Genomic DNA, 23,350 nt, shown 5'->3' with positions numbered 1-23,350 from the left:
GGTGAATACGGTACATACATGCAGTACGATATGGAAACTGGGACTACTATTTTTTGGTACTTAATATAAACATATAGTAGCTGGGTAGACGCTGGGTAGACTAAATATTTCACCACCAAAATCTTTTAGTCGATTGAGTATATCAGGCAACAGAATTCAATCTCAGAAATCTACCAGTGCTAGCAATTATTGAAGAACATCACTATAATTATCACTCAGGAATACATGCATGTACACACAGTTCCCCCTTCACCTGTTGTCTGGAGGCGTAGATTGGTAGGAACTCCCTCTGTTGTTTCATAGTCTTGTTCTTGGCGAAAGAGCTCACAGCTTGACTCCCATCCTTGATGTGATCAGAGAACTGCTGCCCAGACTTGTAGTTGGTAGCTCCATCCTCTGACTGACCGGGATCCTATGCAGGGAGTGTTACAATTGACCTTTTTTTGAGTGTCCTGATTATAAGGGATGTATTTTACTTCTGAGAATTCACAATTTGCAGTTAATAAACGTAACAGTACACTGATGGCTGCAATCTTATTTTGTGTACGAAATCATAGTATAAAAACTGATACAGAGAGTGTAGAGGAGTTATACACATCAATGCAAGCGTAAATTTGAATAAAAATAATAAACCTTGAATAGTATACTATGTGTAGTCGAAAAGCAATACACGATGTACTCACCCGAAAATACGCTACATTCGTATTTATGCCCCCCCTAGCCAGAGCAGTTGGTGTAACACCATGTATTTATATGTACTTAAATCGTAAGTAAACTGGAATCCCGAGAGTGACTATTGCTATTGTACGAATACGAAGTTTGTTTTTTCAAGTCAGTGTTTTTAATTTCACTGTTACAGTACACTGTAAAAACAAACGTGTTAAAATAGCATGTCGTTCGAATGTCTCCTAAAATAGCACTTGATATTAATGTTAAAACAGCACCCGTGTTATTGATTTTTGTGTTAAAACCAGCACATATGTAGCATACATAACTCATTATTAATAGTGACGTTGTTGGCATGTGACTGTGAAAAGATAAATTAATGGAGGTGACAATTAAATTATATACGTACATTTGATGAAACAGCAGAAAAAGTGATTGAAAACGTACAGGAACATAAAGTATGCCCTGCATGAGTACAGAGTTATTGTTGCAGCAAATTAATAGTACCATTGTCTGGCTTCTTCGTTCTAAAGTGTTAGAGAAGCTACAACATAGGCAGGTACGGCCTTCTTGGCAATCGTCTTCGGTGATGAAATTTCAGGATGGAGCCATGGATCAAAATGAAGACCATGCACCATACGTATACTGATGTGATGACCATGCCATTCCAAATGTCATAATTATGGGCTACATAATTATATTCGAGTGCTATCAAACATACGCACCACCTTTCGTTTAAATAAAAGGCACACCATAATTACACACGGAGTACCGTATATAGCGAGAACATTTCGCGAGTGCTATTTGGCTCGAGAGCCCTCAGAATATATTATGCTCAGACAAACAGACGGACAGAGATACCCTGGAACGTATTATCGGGAAGCGGTCCGACCTCTACACCTCTGGGGGGTGCTGGGTGTGTGTGTGGGGGGATTCATTGATACGAGCAAATCATTATCTCGCCTTCTGTAATGACAGTTTCAGTTGTGAGGGCTGAAATTGTAAAACATATGATTATCTCGTGCTCAACTAACCTGAAAAAACTGGGGGGGGAGGCAATGGTAAGTTAGCTTAAAATTTGGGAGGCAGGCCACACCAATCTAGCCACTGTAATAACGGCTGTAGGTCTATAACCGACCTCCTCCTCTTCCCTGTAATGGAGAAAGCATATGATTGGGGCGAGTCCCATAGTTTCGAGTACTGTAGAGAAAAGCTGTGTGTCTGTGTGTGTGTCGCTTGAAGCTTTTACACAAACGTGGATCTGATTGATCTAACACTACACATCACAGTTCCAACAGTACAAGTCAACTGTCTGATCCTACAGCATTAATTAATTTTAGCTATTATTATAAACATAAAATAAAAAAATCAGAGCTTCCCCCCACGTATATGTATACGTATGCCATAGTAATAATTTATAGCAGGTTATTTTCGTATAAATTATTTTGTATTGTAGAGTATCATACGAAACTTAAAACTACGAAATTCAATCTTAAATCTGATCTACCTACCTTAATGTTACTATTATAGACGGGTAGTAATTTCAAATTTTTTTTAGGCACGCACTAATTTTGGCGGATTTGTAGCAAATTCATTAGCACAATAATTATATTTGTCAAAAGATGTACAAGTATGAGTTTTAAGGTTGAATGGAACGTTTGGAGTCAGATAAAGATGTAAAAAGGGCTAGCTTGCTTAGCATACTCTCAAAAGTACATTACATTAATATACAAAAGTATGTTAGAAAAAAGAAAAAAAAAGAAAATAGAGATTCAAATTGCTGTATCAATGCTTGGCAACTCTGGGACTATGACCATGAATCCAATTAACACCTTTAGCTGAAGCAGTAAGCGTGAAATTCCTTTTGAAGCACCGGTCCATTAGTCAATGGTAACAATCCATGGACAAGTTGTGCTACGTAATATTCTGAAAAGGCTGCAATGGCATTCCAAGTAAGACTGGTATAACTCGAGAATGAAGCAAATGAAATTCAAGAAAACGTGATTTAATCTAGAAGCTTTTTTGCACTTCATTGGTCATATTGAGCTATAATTATAGAGTCTACACATGCAGACAGACAGACAAAAAAACACTATCGTATATACATGTATACCTCGCTTAATTGCGCATGCGTACACTGAGGCATAATGACTAGACACCAATTTTTGGGGAATTATGTGAAGTGTCATGAGAAAAGTTAGTTTTACTTAATACAAAGGTACATATACGTGTGTTAAAGTCCGATTCTTTTGGGTGTTCTTCTTGGAGTGCCTACCTCCAGACGACCAGGGGTTAAGATGGCTTGACGTCTGCGCAAGAAAAAAAGGGAGTATAATGCTTCTTTCGTAGCCTATTTGACCAAATAAAAATGCATAGAATAGTGAAACAACGCTCCACGCAACATTGTATACCCTTTAACGCTAACCGTAACAGAGGCGTAGCTTTATTAGTTCCTTGCTTGCTTCAAAAATAGGTGGAGCTGATCATGTGCGCATGCGCATTAACAAGTGGCTGGAGATTACACTAATAGAAGAATATTGATATCTAGCCTAGTATTTTGGATTTACTCCAGTGCCTATAATTATTATTACTAGTTCAGATTCTGCTAATTCAAGATAAGAGGCCAAGAATTACTGATTATCAAGCTTTTCGTCCAGGCCTTAGCAGCCTAAGCGGTGCGGCACTGGAAATGGGCGTGGCCTCAACATAATCTCTTTTAATGACTATCCCTGTCTACTTCAGAAATAAATTTGCTCATTCAAAGGGCTACTAACTATAGAGGTATGCACTAGTTCTAAGCAGATTGGATTAACCTGTATACCTATAGGGGTTAAGTATCAGAGCAATAAAGGCTAACAGCGGCACTGTCGATTGAATGTACGCACCGAACACTCTTGCTTCTTTGGGCATCTTGCTCTTCTTTTGCTGCTTTCATTTCTTGCGATGCAACCGACAGCTCAGCCTCCATCTGAGAGAGCTTCTCTTTGGCTGCTTGTTTTTTCTCCTATTAAATGTGCGTGTACACATGAAGGAAATGAAAACAAGTAAACTATACAGTAGCCATGCAGTGCTTTACGCATGTCACTGCTTATATGAAATAAACCTTGAATGAGTGTATGAATCTCTATTCATACACTCATTCAAGGCTTAACTCAATAATCGTTAATACATATACTTACCAGTCTTGATCTGTTTGATTCTTTGACACTGAAAAACATTGGCCCCAGCTCAGCCAGCCAGTGGCCATCCACTGCTGTCACACACTGCATGTACTCCTACATGAGGAGATGTTATACTGTATATCAATTAAGCCCGTGCATCCAAATACTGCACACAGTGGGTGCTGATGCCTCGGTGGAGGTGCCAAAGCTACATAACATAAAACTACTAATAGCTAGCTTTTATACACACATTGATTCACATTGATTATAATTATCATGATGAACATTTTTAATTTTGCTGCATGCAATCACAGGGAAAAACTCAAATAGTAGGTAATGATCAACTATGATTGTTGTTAAAAACGATCGATGCCAAAAGTTCAAGTCTAAAATTAATGGCTGCAAGTCAGCCGAGCCTTGCAGCTCTCTTCTCACTCTTGCAGCTACCAATAGCTAGCGTTCTAGTGCAGAGCTGTAGAGTAGCAACACTCGGTGAACAAGTTCTTCTGAAAAGGCTGCAATGGCATTCCAAGTAAGCAAAACTAGGCGTAACTCCAAAAGAAGCTTTATTTTGCAAATCCACAAATAGCAAACCAAGAAAACATGACTAGAAGCCTATAGAAACTCTTACTTGCACTTCATTGATGCTTGAGCAGCTGAAATAGTCTACACGCACGCACGCACACACTACCATATACCTCGCTTGCGCATGCGCACCGAGGCATAATAAGGAGATGTAGTAGACATTCCTTATAGGATAGCATACACACTCTAGACTCGTCCCCAGGCCAAGTTGTCACTAAAATAACGCTAGGTCGCCACCTCGTACTTTTCACCATCCGTTCTATTAAAGAAAAATTGGCCTGGGAACGAGGCTGAACACATTCTTACTAGTGTCGAGGGAGGTAGGTCGTGTAACAAACTAGTATTGTGGGAAAGTACTCTTGTTGATAGTGACGGAGTATATAATTATGTATATACGACTTAAGTCTACGCACGCAAATATTGAGCCAACACCTTTGTGGTCATGATGAGTTCATGGTAGACCACATAGTCCGGAGTGATACCCATCCCATACAAAGCACTGGTCGGGTGAAGGTGACACGGCATCCCAGTGCGACTGTTTACATACTCTCCAATACCCTGTAAGTAACAATATGAGGTATTTGGCAGCATAATAATATTACGATGAGGTAAAATCATCACCACACCACAATGTGCGCAGTTACGTGTGGTACTGTACAGGACATATTTTCTTGGACTCAATAATATTCAGAGAAATCTTTTAACTATTAATTGTGATGTCATTAGACACATACATGTACATACCTTTAGCCTGGCAGCTTGGTGGAAATAGGCCGAGCATACGCATTTTCTTACAATGTCCCACTCAGTGCCACAAGAAATAACAGGAAGTCTTTGAGTGTCCATGATGTCCTTGAGCTGTTGCCGAACCTCCCGCACTTTCCTCATAGCCTTTACATGAATGAAGTGTTCAGTCGTCCATCTCGATGAGTAGCTAACAACACAAACATTGCTTGCATCATTGAGTGCATCACATACTAGTCTCTACATACCGTAAACGTTTTGCACGTACGTGACTAACAACTAACATTTGCGAATGATCATGGCTTAGCAAAATAATTATTAGCAATATAAATGTACCCATACCGTTTGACATTGCCCAATGACAAAAGTACAAAGTATCAGGCTTATTCGCAAAGGTTTTTCACATTGCAGTAATACGGTATACGTCCGTTTTGATCTTACTTGTTGCTTTTCCACTGCTGATAGACATGAAGGTAGGTGAGGTGGTCGCTCTCTGGCACCTGGAACTTTTCCCTGGCCTGATCACTCTCTTCCTCACGACCCTTCGGACGGTAGAATATGGCTGGCACTGACAACATTGACACTATGATCTGCATGTTATCAATATAGAGAAAAATGCATGAAACAAGACAGTAAGTGACAAATCATAAAGAGGATGGACAATACATTTACCAAAAGGAGTATAATAGGACCTGTTCAAGACATGTGGTATTTAGTTAACATATAAAGCTGTACACATATTGTGATAACACACTACCATATCCCGCTATAATACTGTATGCGCACTTCGAGGCATAATGACATACGTACACCAGCAATAAACTATTATGGTTATAGAGCTAGGTCATGCATATTAAACAGGGTATAGCATAGTAGTTGTTGCATGCTCAGTTGTAAGAGTTAAAGTGGAGGCCAACCACAACCACTAATTAAGTAAGAGTGAACACATAGAGAATGAGGTGCTCTTGGTTGGTCAACTATTTAAGTAGGGTATCAACCACCCTGAAATCCTCTGTATACTCGTGAAGTAATGAGACACATTCCTGTTTCATATTGCCATTATTCATTAATATTATTTTATTCAACAAGCAAAACATGATAGAAGGAATTTCCCTGGGGCTATTTTTTAACCTACAGGGCATTCCCTGGGACAAACCCACAAAAAATCCAAAGGGGGGGCCCAGCTTGGGTAACTACCTTCATAGCTATTTATATCTGACCCACATGTGTTACGGCACCAGCAGCACATACTTAGATAGTGAGCTAATCAATGAATATCATTACCACTTCACACTATAAATATCAAGATGCATGCATGCACTATAATTATTTGACTCTGCTACATGCGCTAGCTAGCTAGGCGATCCTGAAACGCAATGAGTACCTCAAGTTCAAGTCAAATCATCAAAAGCTCAACAGCTGAGTACCAAGATGGGCTTGCTTTTCGTTTTGCACTTCCTAAAGGAACTAATCTTTCTCTCAGAGCTGTAGACTGTAAAGATGGAGTTCCAAAACTCAGGTTTTCTACTTCTCAAAAAGTCCCTTCTATCACGGAGGAGGATGTTGCAGTATGTGTAAAGCTAGCAGAGGATAAGAGGAGACCTGAGTTCTTCTACACCAGGTTTCGTGCTGGCCATCCTTTTTATGCTATGGGACGTAATTACATGCACCACAGCCCAGCGTATCTGAAAAGGACCTCTGTTGGGGAGCTTTTTGCAGAGGCTGATTGGAAGATGAAAGGTCTCTATGTTGGTGTAATGAGCGATGATAAAAAGCAAAGTTTTCGATCCTGGCCGGAATTGAGTAAACTGGACAAACTTGAAACATGTGAAAGTTTTGAACAAACCAAGGAAGAGGCTCAAGTGTTGATGACATGTGAATCTGTTGACATCGAGGAAGAAGAAGAACAGCTGATTTTTGTTGGTGAACCAAATATGAAAATCACTGATACTGGGTCCCCATCATATACTGATTACATCACCGAGAATTTTGACCGCATTGCCTACTATGACGAGCCTACATTCTTGAAAATGAAAGAGATTGTCAAACTTATGTTAGGCATCGAGTGGCTGAGAGATAAGGGTGTGAAGTTTAGCAAAGAATGGGTTCAGACTCACAGTGTTAAGCCAACGACGACACCCCAGCAGCCAGTTCAGGTTACCCTCTCGAACGAACAGAAGAGCGAAATCTTAGGACAAATGCAAGAAGCTATTAATTCTGCCATGGAGGAGGTTCCTCAAATTTCTAGTCTCCCATCCAGCGATCTTGACGTTTGTCATCCACAGGTGTCTCTGAAAGAAGCAGATGTAAACAGTTTTGATTCAGGCATTGAGTTCAAGGTCAAAATTACACGTGCCGAGCCCATCTTCGAAGCACTGACAGGTCTGAATGTACCACTGGTCACAGAGGTAAAATGTCGAGTTACTTTAGATGACTTTGACTTCTTGTACGAAGGAATTGATCCAAATGCACCGGTAACAAAATACGAAAATGGAGACTATATTAAGCCTCAGGTTGGTTCATTTGCAGAGCTTTTCGCTGAAACGATGCCCTTCCCATGTGTAAAGATCGACATGAAAAATGAACAAACGATACTCACTGGGGGATGCACCACTACCAGTATTCCTGTGCGAAAAACTGTTCTATCATCTGCACCTGTAGAAACAGCTACTGTTAGAGCCTCTAGTGTTCGAAAACAGAAGAAGATTGTATGTACACCGTCCAAACAACAAGCTATGCCACCTACAAAAGTTGCAAGCACAGTAGAATCTACTGCCTTGAGACAGAAAGATGCTAAGAAAACATACGGATGGACCGACAAAACTTCTTCATCTCTCTCAACCAGTGATGGCCAGGTAGCCGAACAGTTCTCCTCACTGCACGGTATGTTCATGATAACACAGCTGATTGGAGGTAAAGAAGTTGGGCCTCCTATTAGATATGGAATGCATCTACGCTTGCCCAAAGTACAAGAGACCACACAAGCTATCGACTGTGCCCCTTGCAAAGACAGCCCTCACTGTAAAGACAGTGCTTATTCAAGTATGCATAGCTTAGTTGCTAACTGATCCAGGATTTATGTTACTGTAACTATTGATGCTGGTGTGCACGTATCTGTATACCAGACATTTAGAGCTGTAAACTGGCTAAGAATAATTATGTGACTGTTGTTTTTACTGATTACCCACGAATAATTGTCATGTAATTATAGATCAACAATTTTTATAATGCTGTTTTTTCTGAATTTTGAACTCCACGTTGATAAGCACACTCTATATATAAAGCAATAAGATGTTATCCATGCAGACAGGAAAGGGTAGCACATTAGGCCACAGCTTGGGTTAAATCAGCCACACCTTTTGTCAAAAATAAAAATCGATCTGCTTGGCAAAATCGATTGGAAAAACGCATAGTTAGCTGAAGGGATCTGCAAAATGCAGATCAAAACTGCAGAGCGTGCAGATTGATTTGCTATTAATCAGATTTGCTTTTTTGTAGGGTCACTAAATACAGCGCTAACAAACCTCAAAGCTCTGTTACACCAAAGAAAACTTTGAAGTATAGGGGTGTATCTTTACAGTTTTTAATTTGTGTTATTGCACGCTGCTTACATTGTATTAGCAATGCGTTGGGTTTAAAGGTCAGACTCTGCAGTTTTGATTTGGATTTTTGCACATCGATTTGCTGACACAGCAGTTTTGATTTGCATTTTGCAGCTGACTATGCATTTTCCAATCGGTTTTGTCAAGCAGATCAATTTTTATTTTTGACACAATGCCACTCCATAGTTTGCTATTAGCTTTGCTCTAACGGTTACGACACTATAAGGAAAAGGAGGATCGAGGTATCATAAAAATTTAGATCTAAAAAGCGTACTGCATGGCTGTAAGCAACGTAGTACATTAATTTATGCACTAAGTCTTCACTAAGTCTTAATTAATTTTTATAAGTAGACTGATATATCATTGCTGTATATATAGTAACTATAATTGGTAGTACTAGCCATCCCCAAAAACAGCTCCCATGCATGAGTGGGATAACTTGTTTATAAACGTACTTATTGCAAGTGTTTGAGGTTGACTTTAATTTGCATGAGACTGATGTAACGACAATCAACATTCTGTTGGGAAATGACCTCGATATACATTGTACTGAAGGTGTGCGACTATACTAATAATTATAAGTCCAGGTAGGGGTTGGCTCAAACCACTGCACGCCTATAATAATATTCTTCAAGAAACAGCCAATTAAATTGCCAAATAAGTTTAGCGTTATCAGCCCCACCCCTTTAACACTATTGAAAGTAAACAATGATTACAGAAATTTCACAATCACAAATTTCAAGGTTCAAGGTCAATACGTGAAAACCGTCAAAATTTGATGCTATAGACGTTACCTATTGTGCATGGGATAAACCTTGAAAGGACGGTTGCTCTACCCTCTCAAATCTCACTTACCAGGACCTCAGCACTGCACTCCATGTCCACGGAGGTGATGAGCACCTTGGAGAGTGCTGGGTCGAGGGGGAACTCAATCATCTGTCGCCCGAGGGAGGTGAGGGCCCCAGTATTGTCCAGTGCTCCTAGAATCCACAGTTGGTACATCGAGTTGAGGATGTTGTCCTACATGTACATTGTGTCCACGATTATATAAAGGTATGAATAGACGACAAAATTCTGTAGGCTATCGCATGCAGTGACTATTGAATACTATGCCAGGAGTGCATGAAGGGGAATAAGCAACTAGTATATACAGCCCATACAAACCAGTTGTTGTCCATACTATGTATGTAAAACGATGCAAGCAACATGCAAAGAATTTATAAACTGTAGCCCGCTTGCTAACATACATGGTCATGTCCACCCACACAGTTAAACTCAGTATTTATGATGGAGGTCTGGAGGAATGCTTTTTGGAGTTGCGTACTCTTCCTAATGAACTCTTGATGGCGTGTATAGTAGTTGCTTACTCCCCTTCATAATTATACTCCTGATTATACTATTATGTACCAAAGATGCAAATCATATAACAGATACGGTCATATTGTAACCTATAGACAGAGGCTGCAATTGTTGCACAAATTCAAATTGTGGTCGAAAAGCACTGTTCGTTGTGGAGAGGCATTAATTACTCAAGTGCCCCCAACTGTGGACATGCATGTACCTGAGGTGGTGGGTCCATAAAGTGGAACTGGAGGAGGTCTTGCACTCCAAGGGACTTTAACAGTAGCACCACGTTGGCCAGATTGGTCCTTTGTATCTCAGGCACAGTGCTTTTCAACATCTCGGTGTTGTACGCTGGCTTGGTGTAGAGCCTATAACACTGCCTATAAGGAGAGTGGGCACTTGTATGTAAAACCACTCGTGCACTTGAGTTTAAGGTTAAAGGAATTCATAAACGAAAAACACTATACTAGCTCTCTAAGATGGACAAATGTTTGGCTACTAGACTGCCAGCAGTTGTACAGGTTAACTCATGGATATACACATAATGCTTCTAAGTACAAAACCAATTCTGAGGCTGACACAGGTCTATATAATTTTTATTATCATAGTTTCATAGCATAATTATAGTACAAAACAGACTAATATACTAGCACAAGGGAAGACCGAATGATGAGACTGCACATGCATGTCAGTGGTGTTTCTAGGAAATTCAGTAGGAGGGTGCTGAGAGCGCATGGAAAAAAATTTGAACGCCCACGTACAGGAAGCCACACGTTTTTAAGGTGTGGTCTCAATTATTAAACATGCAAACGCTCTTGTAGCTTTCAATCTGAATACTTAGCTGCTCACCGTTACCGTTTCTGAATAGCTCCCACATAAACAGTAACAATTGTTAGCTTAGGGGGCCCCTAGCTAGATACATCACTGCATGTTCAACCGTACACAATCTATTACACTATACGGGTATACACACACACTCACCCCGCTCCAGTTCTGCCTGCACGGCCGGACCTCTGATTAGCATTAGCCTACAGGGAGAAGAGCATCGATCAATTCTACAGACCAGCTGATAACTGTTTCCGTTAACGTATACGTACCTGACTGATAGGGAATACTTGTAGAGCGTCCATTCCAATGCGAGGGTTGTACACCTTCAGTTTACAGTACCCTCCATCAACCACAAACATGATGCCATCCACTGTACAAAAGAACAGCCATAGGTAAAATGTGATGAGTGCGTATTACGTATAATTATACATAATTATACCAACAGTGCACATGCAGTTTATAGTATAATTATGTATGTACGTGTCTGACATACGTACATGTAGATACATAATTATAAACAGCTTTACATACAAAACACACTTCATACATAATACACACGGCTGCACAATAACAAAAGAGATCTCTCTACACTGTTAATAAAATTCAGCATTAAAATTTTGCTACGAACTGACATAAATTTAGCTGTAACTGCATGGGCACATACTCACATACTCACCAGTGAGAGAGGTCTCAGCAATATTTGTAGCGACTACACACTTCCTGATTCCATCGGGGGCCTTCTGGAAGATCTTGGCCTGGAGGTCGGAGGGCAGCTGAGAATAGATGGGCAGTACAGCTAAAGGTGGAGAGTCGTCCAGCTCTGAGAGGCGTTCTGTTGCATGTGTGCATGAATACACTGCGTGATTCTTTTGAATGGGTATATACATGTACATGTACATGTATATATAACAGTTATGTACGGAGCAAGTCAACAATGTATACTAATCAATGACGCACATTCATGATGTCAGTTAATACCCCTCAGACAATAAAAGTAATTGCTAGGAAGGTGTACATGTAAATCAACTAATTATAATTATAGCCTCAAAAGTGGCATAATAAAAGCACAACATTCCTACCGGCAATAACTTCACAGGTAGTAATGATCTCCTCCTGTCCTGGCATGAAGACGAGTATGTCCCCTATGGAGGGTGCCAGGTGGATCTGGATGGCTTGCTTCACTGCACACTCCACATAGTCCTCACATGTCGAGCGGGCATACATTATGTCTACTGGGAACGTTCGCCCAGGGATCATGAATACGGGGACATTGCCGAAGAAAGAGGAGAATTTGTGGGCATCCATTGTGGCGGAGGTGACAATGAGCTTGAGGTCATTACGACGTGACACCACCTACGATTTCAAAAGATATGTACAGAAAAAACTGCATATATACTCTAGCTAATAAACAAGTTTTCGCGATGAGAGGACGTAATAATTTATAGTTACAATGTACATGTACGTTAGTGTTTATGATTATTTTTACGATGACATTTACCTATAACTCAACCTGCTACAACAGGGGTACATGCATGTATTAGGCTATAAAATTAAGATTGGGCAAATTCCTGTTAAATTAAGCTAGCGGTAAAAGTACGTCTTACTACATATATTTTAGGGTTAGGGTTTAACGTATTTAACAGTGTACATGTATAGAGTATAGCATAACGCACATCTCTGAGCAGGCCGAACAGCACATCCGTATTGAGGGACCTCTCATGAGCTTCGTCCATGATGACTGCACTGTACTGGTCCAGATCTGGCTCTCTGAGACTCTCTCGCAACAGAATACCATCAGTCATGTATTTGATATACGTGGCCTGTGAAGAAAATACATTCATACTATCTATAATTATGTTATAATTATCTCACAAAACGAAATGTTGAGCAACTTGTACAATATTAATTATAACTATGTGCTTCGAGAACAAAGCTAAATCGATAGCCAAGAAAAACGTTACTACTATATAGAGATGCCTATTATCTTACATGTACTTATAGTTACACAGACAGATACATACAAACACGTACACTACCGCATGCCACTGTGCGCATGCGCACTGAAGTATAATTAATAAAAGCTATCATAGCGGTGCCAATCTTATGTCAAGCTTTTAATCAACAACAATGTCATTTGCAATCATTAATGAGTTTCAGTTATTTAAAATATCAATTTTTACTGAACACAAAAATTGATGCCTATTATTCCTAACTATTCTAGGAAACATGTATATATGCACCTATTATGCTCAAACTATTCTCATAATGCCTGGTCACCAGTCTACATACGCCACAGTAAGGAGCATTTCGCTACAGTACAGCACCTAGCTCCTATCGCTAATACTCACTTTACTGGTAACATCCTCGAATCTTATGGAGTAGCCAATCTCCTCCCCCAATTTGAAGCCCATTTCCTCCGATACCCTCTTGGCCACGGACATAGCTGCCACTCGTCGTGGCTGGGTGCACCCAATCATGCCGTAGTTACTGTACCCGTCCTCGTGGAGGTATTGTGTGAGCTGTGTGGTCTTACCAGACCCTGTTTCCCCAACGATTATCACCACACTGTTGTCGCGAATCACACTCAATAGCTGTAGAAACAATTAAGATTGAGGCAATGGATTACTACGGTAAGCAAACGAAACAGTGTATAGGATGTATATACTGCATACACGTACCAACTCAACATAAATTTTTACTGTATACAACACACACATCTGCACCTCAAAACATTCAAGGGTTACTACAATCAAGAACAAAAACACTAAATCTGACATTTCGTACAACTGCGTACAACTAACAGGCTACACCTTTAATTTACAGACAAGAAAATGGTTCAGTTTGTTAACGACAAAAGTTGAGCAATGTCAATGCCGTTGAGCCTCTTCCTGAGATATATACGTATCATACGTTGTTGCTATGTGACGGTAGAGATCGTACTGCTGATCCCTCTCCCTTTTCTTGTACCACATGGCAGAACAACTCTGGAGAAGAGCACCCAGAATACCTAAACCAGCACCGACACAGTATTCACAAATCACACAGTTGTCCGAGTGACGAAAGGCTATATTAAGTATGTAACCAAAAAAGCAGAACAGGAAAAGTGTCAAGAAGACATAACCTGACAGTAGTCCTCTCATGTTGTATGGTGACTGAGCACATACAAACTCAACTGATAGGCACCAACACAGGCTTAACGCACTACTGGATAGAATAGCATACACAAATTGAGACCAAGGGGATATATAACCGTCATATTGGTAAAAAACAACTACAGAAAATATTGAGTTTGCAATGTTGAGGAACATCACCAGAAAAACAAAAACGGTCAGTTGCCTCATAATGCTACCAACGATATGTCTGACCACTGGGTAAACGATGAACTTATACAGCAATACAGTGATCACACCACACCAAGAAGGGCTGTAGGTAAACGTTGAAAATAAGGTATACACACAAGTTGAGTTAGGGAGCTCCCGGAATTCAAGAGGTGTTTCAAAAACATAGAATACCCCATACACGCTCATTGACAACGTCGTGACCCACATAGGGACGAAAACAACCAACAATCTGCCAAACGTTTTCACATCCTCAACTTGTTCTGTTGTGAATGGACCCCCAAAACGAGACTTTCCAAGATCTAGTCTAGAAGGAATGTTTTCTTCCCAGTACGTAAAAGCACTGCGATTTACTGGAGATGTGTGCTTGGCTGCAAACTTGAGAACTCTGTAGATGTTTCTAAAAACCTGCGTTGACTGTGGTTCAATAATAAGCACCTTCTGACCAAATATAAACAGTGTACACAGAAGAATGCACACACAAAGAACAGGAAATAGGCTCAATATTCGCTGGAGATAATGAAAATTAAAGCATGTTGTCACAAGGTAATATAACGACTCGCCGACCCAGAATCCAAAACTCATTACCACAGCATACCACTTTGAAAACGATGAAATATCAGTTGAAGATGCGTCCGGCATCTGATCCAAGCCTAGCTGAAACAATGTAACCAAACAAGCACCTGCACCGGAAAACATCATTACACTTGAAACTGGAGCAGCTACAATACTAACCACGAAATAAGTACCGCTGTCTTCATGAATTGTTTTCAAGACCAAGATTGTTACACTTGCAACAACAATTCCGAAAAATAAGAGCAATGCTCCAGTTTTGAACACTCTGAAATTACCGAATCGTGAGTCTGCCAGATAACCAGATAGTGGAATGGCAATAACAAGAGTTAAAGTAGGAACTGCATTATCTATCACATTTAAGCTGAGAACTCCCTTGATTTCAAGTCCACTATAGACTTGTTCTTTAAAATCAGTGCTGAACCACAGTGCTGCACTTACGCACCAACTCCACAAGAGAACAAGAGCAGCACCTTTTGAGTAACAACACTTCATTTTAAGTCTACCTATGATGGAGTTAGTGTAACACCATGTATTTATATGTACTTAAATCGTAAGTAAACTGGAATCCCGAGAGTGACTATTGCTATTGTACGAATACGAAGTTTGTTTTTTCAAGTCAGTGTTTTTAATTTCACTGTTACAGTAGCAACGAAAAACAAATCAACGAGTAAACCATGCATGCTTACAAATGAAGCACTTATAAATGTACCTGTCACCCCATCAACTTCACAAAGTGAATGTGACCGGTAACAATACATGTACATGTACATGTACCGTATTCACCCGAATTACCGGGACACAAAAAAATAATTACGGCTTGCAGTGTCCCTTGGAATAGAGCAAGAAAAATTACGTTAAAGTCGAAGTGTCCCTTGTATTAGGGTGTCCCATAGTAATTAGAACGAATATTTCCCCATTTAAGGTACTCGATTCCAGGCCGAGGCTAGCTCTGCAGCTAAAATGTCTTTCGTGCAGTTTAGAAGCTGTGTACGCGGGTTCCATGTCTACAAAGTGGTGTCTTCAACCATCAGTGACATATTACAGTGCCAGAGAGTATAATCCAGAGAGTTTCTTTAGAGTTTTGAGTCTCTATCGAGCTAACATGCTCTTTTTCGTTCTAATTAGATCGGGACGTCTAAAAATATTTACATTTCCTGTTGTTCCTTAATATAGAGTGAAAAAAATTACGTAAGTCCGAAGTGTCCCTTAGAATAGAGTGTCCCGGTAATTCGGGTGAATACGGTACATACATGCAGTACGATATGGAAACTGGGACTACTATTTTTTGGTACTTAATATAAAAATATAGTAGCTGGGTAGACGCTGGGTAGACATAAATATTTCACCACCAAAATCTTTTAGTCGATTGAGTATATCAGGCAACAGAATTCAATCTCAGAAATCTACCAGTGCTAGCAATTATTGAAGAACATCACTATAATTATCACTCAGGAATACATGCATGTACACACAGTTCCCCCTTCACCTGTTGTCTGGAGGCGTAGATTGGTAGGAACTCCCTCTGTTGTTTCATAGTCTTGTTCTTGGCGAAAGAGCTCACAGCTTGACTCCCATCCTTGATGTGATCAGAGAACTGCTGCCCAGACTTGTAGTTGGTAGCTCCATCCTCTGACTGACCGGGATCCTATGCAGGGAGTGTTACAATTGACCTTTTTTTGAGTGTCCTGATTATAAGGGATGTATTTTACTTCTGAGAATTCACAATTTGCAGTTAATAAACGTAACAGTACACTGATGGCTGCAATCTTATTTTGTGTACGAAATCGTAGCATAAAAACTGATACAGAGAGTGTAGAGGAGTTATACACATCAATGCAAGCGTAAATTTGAATAAAATAAACCTTGAATAGTATACTATGTGTAGTCGAAAAGCAATACACGATGTACTCACCCGAAAATACGCTACATTCGTATTTATGCCCCCCCTAGCCAGAGCAGGAAGTGTATTGCAGAGGAATTTTCTAAGTATCTCAATAATTATGCCGGCAGGTTCAATACATGTAATAGCTGAACATCTACATAATTATAGCTGGCTACATGTACTTATGGCTACATGCAGATCCACTGTACAGTTAGTGTTCTATGTTGCAGAAGAGACTGATCAAGCAAAAAGCTGTATAGCAGCGCCAAATTTTCGAGGCACATATATTTCGTGGAATGGCCTCTAAAAGCATTTCGTTGCACAATGTTCGCAGAATGACTGCTCACCGGAAGCCACGCCTTTATAAAACTTTGCACGTTATAGCAGATAATTCTAATTAAAGAACCATTTTCGTGGACTTAAATTTCTTGTAGGATTGCTAACCCACGAAAAAATTAAGCCCCTCGAAAATTTAGCGCTATACGGTAGCTAGCTATTACAATTATTACAGCTTATAATGTTCCAGTATGTTTCAGAAGAAATTGTTCATCCTTTGAAAATGTGTTTACAGTTTTTAAGCACACTTAATTATGAGATAATTTACTTGTGTTTTGCAATGTTTTTGTGGGAATACAGTTTAAATTTTAGACCAGTATGATTTTAAAGCAATAGTTCTGCATAAAAGGGAAGGGTGTACAGTATAGTGAGTATGGTACATGTGAAACAGGGAGCTCAGCGGAAGTAATTGACTTGCAAGTGAAGTGCATTGTGTTAGTTGACTGAACTCACATCTTCCTGTTTGACTTTCATGCCGAGGACATTTCCCATTTTAGTGCCAGACAGTTCCCAGTGCTTCTGCTGCGCTTTTTTCCTTTCTTTCTCCTCTCGAAACCTCCTCACCAGTAAACTTCCCTTCCGAGAGAGAACAGCCATGTCAGAGGTCGGGTCCTGGCCAGGGAAAGCAGGGACAAACACACAGAGTGAAACACCAATCTTGTAACAATATTAATAGCACGATCTAGTGCTACACGAAGACCTAGACCACACAATTGTTCATAATGGACAAACATGCACTGAAAGTAACAGAGCACACACGCACACACCATCCCTCTCACAACTCACACCTTGACAGGCACAACTGGTTCAGGCTGCTTTGTGAAGACGATCCTCCCGTCCAGGAAGGGGGGTACAATGTTGTGCACCAGCAGGTGAACTTTGTCCCCTGCCTCCTCTTCAAAATCCTCATCCACATTAATCTTCCTCACCACTCCACTTGTTAGCAATCGATTCTCTTCCCACTTCTCATTATCCTGTAAAGGGGATCGTCAGTTAATGTAGTCTTCATTTTCAAAACAAACAAATTTACACCGAATCTAGTTACACAGCATACATGGTATCCTTTTACCGCATCTTTCTTGTATCATATGCAGTGTTGTACAGAAATGAGTGAATAAAATTACTACATTAATAGTTATATCTTCGGTCTGTTAAAGTATGCATTGAGAAGATATTATAGCCTTATTTGAGTTCAATGTATATGGGTCACAGTCCTCTTTCAGGCCAATTAGAGCTCTAACTTATTGGGGCGAGCGAAGCGAGTCCCTTAGTTAGTCATGCACGTGGTCCGGGTGGTGTATGTATGTATGTATGTCTACCGTGGACCGGCATACGATATTTGCTTTTGTGACTCGTGATCCTTTACCAATTTCTACGTGAGCCAATAACTTTAGCTCGATAAAGATATGAATAGCGACAAAACTAGCGATAAGGAGGATCCTCAGAAACAGTATTACAGTTGAAAGAAGTGTGTTAAACTTAGAGTAGACTAGCGATGTCCACACTATGGACTCTGTAATAAGATTGGTCCCACTGTGTACTCTGTTGTGATTGACTTATGTTTTCTCTATTGCATTCAGTTAAACAAGATCTTACCCCCACACACACTGTAGGGCCTAGGGATGCAGGAGCTCGGTTCCAAAGCCAGGTTCTAAAACTATTACGAGTTTTCGCTATGACAGCCCGACAGAGGGACCAGTATCCAGTTCATATTGCATTTGTGCTCCCAGAGTGTGGACTTTCTTTTATTTACTCATTGTGTCATTAATTTGCGATTTACACAAAAACGTACTGACGACCATTTCCCCTTTCAGCTTTCAGCTTTCCGTTTCATCCGTTTCCACCTGCCCAAGCCACATGTACAATGAAAACAGACCTTGTTAATTTGTCTCTGATGAGCTGAAATCTTCTTCACGACGTGTTTAGTCATCTGCTCCTCTTTCTTCTTTGTGTACTCTTCAGGGATATTGGCGAAAGGATTGTTGGTCTCATCGTATCCCCCGTCAAAGTCATACCATGCCCTGTCCAACCTCTGCATGGGTTAATGGGATATGACAAGTGCACCAGTGCAATTGAAATCATGCATATACACAGTGTATTGTTATATTCAAATACTGCACACTCTATGGTCCAGTTGCATATCAAACAAGGTACAAATAATTATAATTATGTACATAATTAGCCGTTTCCCAATTACCACTACTGTAACATACATAGTGACTTGGGTAGAATAAATACTAACTCAGACACATTATTATTGACCACTTTACATCTTCATCAGCAAATGTGCGAGAATACCAACGAAGAAAGCCGACAGATAGTTACAGACACACACAGGACTCAGAAATTCACCTTTTGTTCCTCTTGCCATTGCTCCTTCTCCTGCTCACTCTTAAAGCTCTCACCTTCCTCACTGACCATACCCCCCTTTTGGCGAGGGGTCACCCCCAGACTCTTACGATCATCTGCCCATTCATTGTAGCGATGCGTGGGTGTGGGGAGGGGCGTATCCTTGGACCACCTGGAGAACAACATGAAAGCTAGATCCACATCAACTCTTTGCCCAAAGTGTAACAATAATTTAATAATTAGCTACTATAGAATTCTTTACAAAGAAAATATTCCTCCAGTAAAAACACTTCTTTAGTAAAAACACTACAGATGTACCTGTGCCTACCAAGAGCTATGCTAGGGACTCACTTTGAGCCTATGCCGCTGTCCCTGGTGGGTGCTGGTGAGGGCATGTCCCACTTGCTGTCTGAGCCGGGACGTCCGGGGGTACTTTCTACATCCCATGAGGACGGGGTGCCTTCAGGGAGTGAATGAGGAATGCTGGTAAATGTCATCAGAGTAATAAGACATGATTGGTAAAGATTACTGAGCGCTGAATATACAACTGTAACTAACTAACCTCTGATTCGTGAGTGTGGGGTGTCCCCACCTCTGACCTCATAGCCAGGCGTCTCAGTCTCCCAGTCATTACCTCGTGACCTTTCTGACCTTTCTGATGTTCTCCCGTCATTCCTCCTTCTATCGTCCCTCCTCCTCCGCTCAGACCTGGAGAGGAGCCATACATGTACAGATAACTACCGTATAGCAGGACATTTTCGTGGAGTAAAAATTTCGCATTTTTTTAGGGAAGAGCAGTAACGCGAAAATTTAAACCGATCACGCACCAGTATTTAACATGCAAAGCTATTGGTGGGTGTGGTTTCCTGCCATTGAACCCACAACAATTTCTGTTGAAGGCTCGCTCTGCCATGGAGCAAAATTGCGAAAAATTTCCTGCTATGTACGGTATGTAGTTAACATAATTATAGTACACAGAGACACGTAGCACGAGCAAGAGAAACTCTGGAGAAATCAAGCAGTGGTAAATACACACTCCTTGCCAGAACACAATAGTTAGATAGCAAAGGGTCAGTTTTTCTGCTGATTTGGCTCATTTGCAATGGTTTTCACCAGCAAAATATTCTAGTAATAATAATTTTTATGGTATCTATGAGCTAACTATACCTTTCCTCTCTCCTGTGGCGAGAGGGCCGTTCGTCCCCTCTCCTCTCATGCCCCCTTCTTCTGTCTTTCTCCTCCTTGTTCTGTGAGCTGGCATAAACACCCGATTCTTCTTTAGTTCCTGTGTAATGGAACCATACTACTTTAGCTGAGCAGGTGCATGTACTTATCACTGGAACACAGTATTGCCGAACCAGGGTTTCATCTAAGATTAAAAGTTTGGGGGGGAAGGTTTACGCACGCCGCAAAATGTTTGGCCACTCCCACATTTGTTGACCACACCACCTATTACATGCTAGTGCATCACCAGTGGCGTAGGAAGCACGGGTGCTGCTCAGGGTGCTGGAGCACCCCCTTATCTCAAGCTACCTTACCTACTGCTCCATGAAGTTCAGAACAGCTAGCTAGCTAGTAGCTAGTCAAGCTAAGCTAGCTATACTAGCATTGTTACGTACACAGTACAAAGGTCAGCTAGATGAACCACATCGTAGACATCTCTTATAAAGAGCAAGCACATCTTTTAATACACAATCGAATTTGCAATGGCAAGTAAACAAGCAAGTCTCCTCTCATTTTTGACATCAATGGTAAGTTTCCATGAATATCTACTAAAGAGGGTAGCTGGACTATAGATTAAGTGTAATTGGATACTAAAATAGACATGCTGCCTAACTGCCGAACGTTCGTTTTCTTCACTGCGAAGATTGAAAACATTCGTCCAAAGGACAATGACACAATGCAGTCTTTTTTTATTGTATAGTCATACCCACTTTATAGTCATACCCACTTAACAGATTTAAAGTATAAATTATAGCAGAACAATTTATCCAGGTAAAATCGATCACGTAGAATTAATTATTTTGGCAAATTTTGATACTGATAATTTTATACCAAATTTGCTCAGAATTAATGTCCGGGAATGTAGAATGCCAAAATTTTCCGGGGGCAAGCCCTCGGACCCCCAGATTTGTCAGTGGCCTTTGGCCACCTCGCACTCCCTAACAAAAACATGTTCCTACTCTTCTCATCACAGCAGATCTAGTTACATATTGCATATCATATAGACAGTAGTAATGATTTAGGGGGGAAGGTTCACCCCAGCCCCCCCCCCCCCCACTAGACGAAACCTTGCGAACTAGACAACAGAAAACAGCTCAGCACTATCCAATTAATGTGTAACACATTGGGCAATAAACGTAAGGCTTATTATAGTAGAACCAATAATATTGTAATTGCTCAGTTAATACTAGTCGGGCACCGCCGCCCTCTACTGTTGCCCGGAAGGAGGTCGGGAATCAAGCCTATCCACAGTTTTGTTCTGCTGTTGGAATTCCAACAATTCCACCAGCTCCAATCAGATTGCAGTATCTCAAGGGGATTGATCACACCCACTCAAACTGTACCACGTGTGAATTTTGCACATGTTGGATTGACTGAGAGGCGAGGCCAACACCCACTTTAAGGTTACGGTCAACCGTTTGCTCATTAATTATTCATGAGCTAGATCTAGTGATCTTTTCCAGCTAGAATGAGCTGGAAGTCCAGCTGAAACGCAGTAGTCATTTCATGGCTCGAATAGACATTTTTACTATAAAGCTTAGGTACAGTCTACTGTAGCTTCACTATATGCAGGGCGGGTCGAAGAGATATTTCGAAAAAAGGCTACTGAAAGCTCACAAGAGGCTGTTTTCCTTGGCTCTGGCCGCCATTTTAAGTGGAGTTAGTCTATATACATATTATTATTTTGTGAGAGTTTGTTGGCCTGGAAAAAAAAACGCTTCGACCCGCCCTCCAGAATGGTAAGAAGCATCATATAAGAACAAGAACACAGAGCTAGAAGTGTTTTTGGAAGTTTAAAATGACTACTAGTTTTGTGTTGTTTCTAGTAACTTGATGATCGCTCAGAGCTTCCACTGGAAAATGTTTTGAAGACTGATACTTGTCATACAGGATGATACACCAATATATTTTATCATGTGTGTGCTTCAAATTTTTATCATGGCATTTATAGTTTCACAAAAATCATTATAAGAAAATCATGAATATTCATGAGCAAACTGGTTACCGTAACCTTAATTAATAAATGATATTTATCGCTATTGGTTAGCACCCACATAGAATGAATGATAATCATGATACTATTGCGTAACAGGCCGGAACAAAACTGTGGATAGGCTTGATTCCCGACCTCCTTCAAGGAGGGCGGCGACGCTCGACTAAGTTAATACTTCATTGATTCATCACACTCACCTTTACGGATATGTTGATGGAACCTCTCCAAGGCTTCGTCACTGACCCCACCAGGATGAGAGGGGGTGTCAACGTGGGTGCCTCTATACTGCCTGTCCTTGGAAGAGTCTGAGCGGCCAAAACTGATGCGAACATCACTATCATCATCTTCACTAGTGTTGATACGTGCCTTTTTCTCTGTAAAAGTCCCGGAGGAATCTTGATTGACTTGTCTCTCCTCTCTTTTACGTTTTGCTAGTACGTCTAAACCAAGTAGGGAGCTACTAGGCTTCTTAAAAATTGAATCAGATGACTTTTTCTCTGTTGCCCTCTTGTTTTTGATTATTAATCCTCCCACCTCACTCCCTGAACCAGCAAGGTGGTGTGTGGAGCTCGGATATGAAGACATGACCTTGCAGTTGTACAAAACTGCTAGAAAGAGAGTTAGTATCAACTATACCACGTACAAACTTCTATTAAATGAACAACGTAGCTACTATACTCGACTATACTATACGCGCCGCCTTGATAGACCACATGGGTGGG

At 40.6% G+C, this 23,350-nt stretch overlaps 2 protein-coding genes across 9 annotated transcripts in view; one reads left to right on the top strand and one right to left on the bottom strand.

The window, feature by feature from the left end:
• LOC135345730 (pre-mRNA-splicing factor ATP-dependent RNA helicase PRP16-like) overlaps positions 1–23,350 on the bottom strand; it is a 27,322-nt gene extending 3,972 nt beyond the window's left edge. For 7 of the 8 annotated variants that reach the window (XR_010397853.1, XR_010397854.1, XR_010397857.1 and 4 more), the window contains exons 1-23: positions 22,826–23,350; positions 20,579–20,696; positions 19,974–20,119; positions 19,763–19,871; positions 19,415–19,583; positions 18,939–19,094; positions 17,851–18,036; positions 17,516–17,674; positions 16,331–16,489; positions 13,279–13,521; positions 12,604–12,750; positions 12,010–12,283; positions 11,607–11,762; positions 11,200–11,300; positions 11,084–11,130; positions 10,320–10,482; positions 9,614–9,778; positions 5,598–5,746; positions 5,157–5,346; positions 4,845–4,970; positions 3,846–3,941; positions 3,552–3,670; positions 254–412 (exon numbers count right to left, since the gene is read on the bottom strand). Coding sequence is in view for 1 of the 8 variants with exons in the window: in XM_064543176.1 (XP_064399246.1) it covers positions 2,900–2,975; positions 3,552–3,670; positions 3,846–3,941; positions 4,845–4,970; positions 5,157–5,346; positions 5,598–5,746; positions 9,614–9,778; positions 10,320–10,482; positions 11,084–11,130; positions 11,200–11,300; positions 11,607–11,762; positions 12,010–12,283; positions 12,604–12,750; positions 13,279–13,521; positions 16,331–16,489; positions 17,516–17,674; positions 17,851–18,036; positions 18,939–19,094; positions 19,415–19,583; positions 19,763–19,871; positions 19,974–20,119; positions 20,579–20,696; positions 22,826–23,213 (3,642 nt within the window). In the remaining 7 variants the exon portion in view is untranslated. Of the gene's footprint in view, positions 1–253; positions 413–2,811; positions 2,976–3,551; positions 3,671–3,845; positions 3,942–4,844; positions 4,971–5,156; positions 5,347–5,597; positions 5,747–9,613; positions 9,779–10,319; positions 10,483–11,083; positions 11,131–11,199; positions 11,301–11,606; positions 11,763–12,009; positions 12,284–12,603; positions 12,751–13,278; positions 13,522–16,330; positions 16,490–17,515; positions 17,675–17,850; positions 18,037–18,938; positions 19,095–19,414; positions 19,584–19,762; positions 19,872–19,973; positions 20,120–20,578; positions 20,697–22,825 lie in introns of those variants that run through there. The other variant, XM_064543176.1, reaches the window with a different exon arrangement.
• On the top strand, positions 6,470–8,412 carry LOC135345732 (uncharacterized). Its single transcript, XM_064543180.1, has one exon. It carries the CDS (start codon positions 6,533–6,535, stop codon positions 8,222–8,224), a length of 1,692 nt encoding a protein of 563 aa, XP_064399250.1. The 5' UTR covers positions 6,470–6,532; the 3' UTR covers positions 8,225–8,412.

This window comes from Halichondria panicea, chromosome 12, assembly GCF_963675165.1.
Source record: "Halichondria panicea chromosome 12, odHalPani1.1, whole genome shotgun sequence".
NCBI lineage: Eukaryota > Metazoa > Porifera > Demospongiae > Suberitida > Halichondriidae > Halichondria > Halichondria panicea.
Note: the sequence above shows the minus strand (reverse complement) of the source record. Positions and strands in the feature narration are given on the sequence as shown.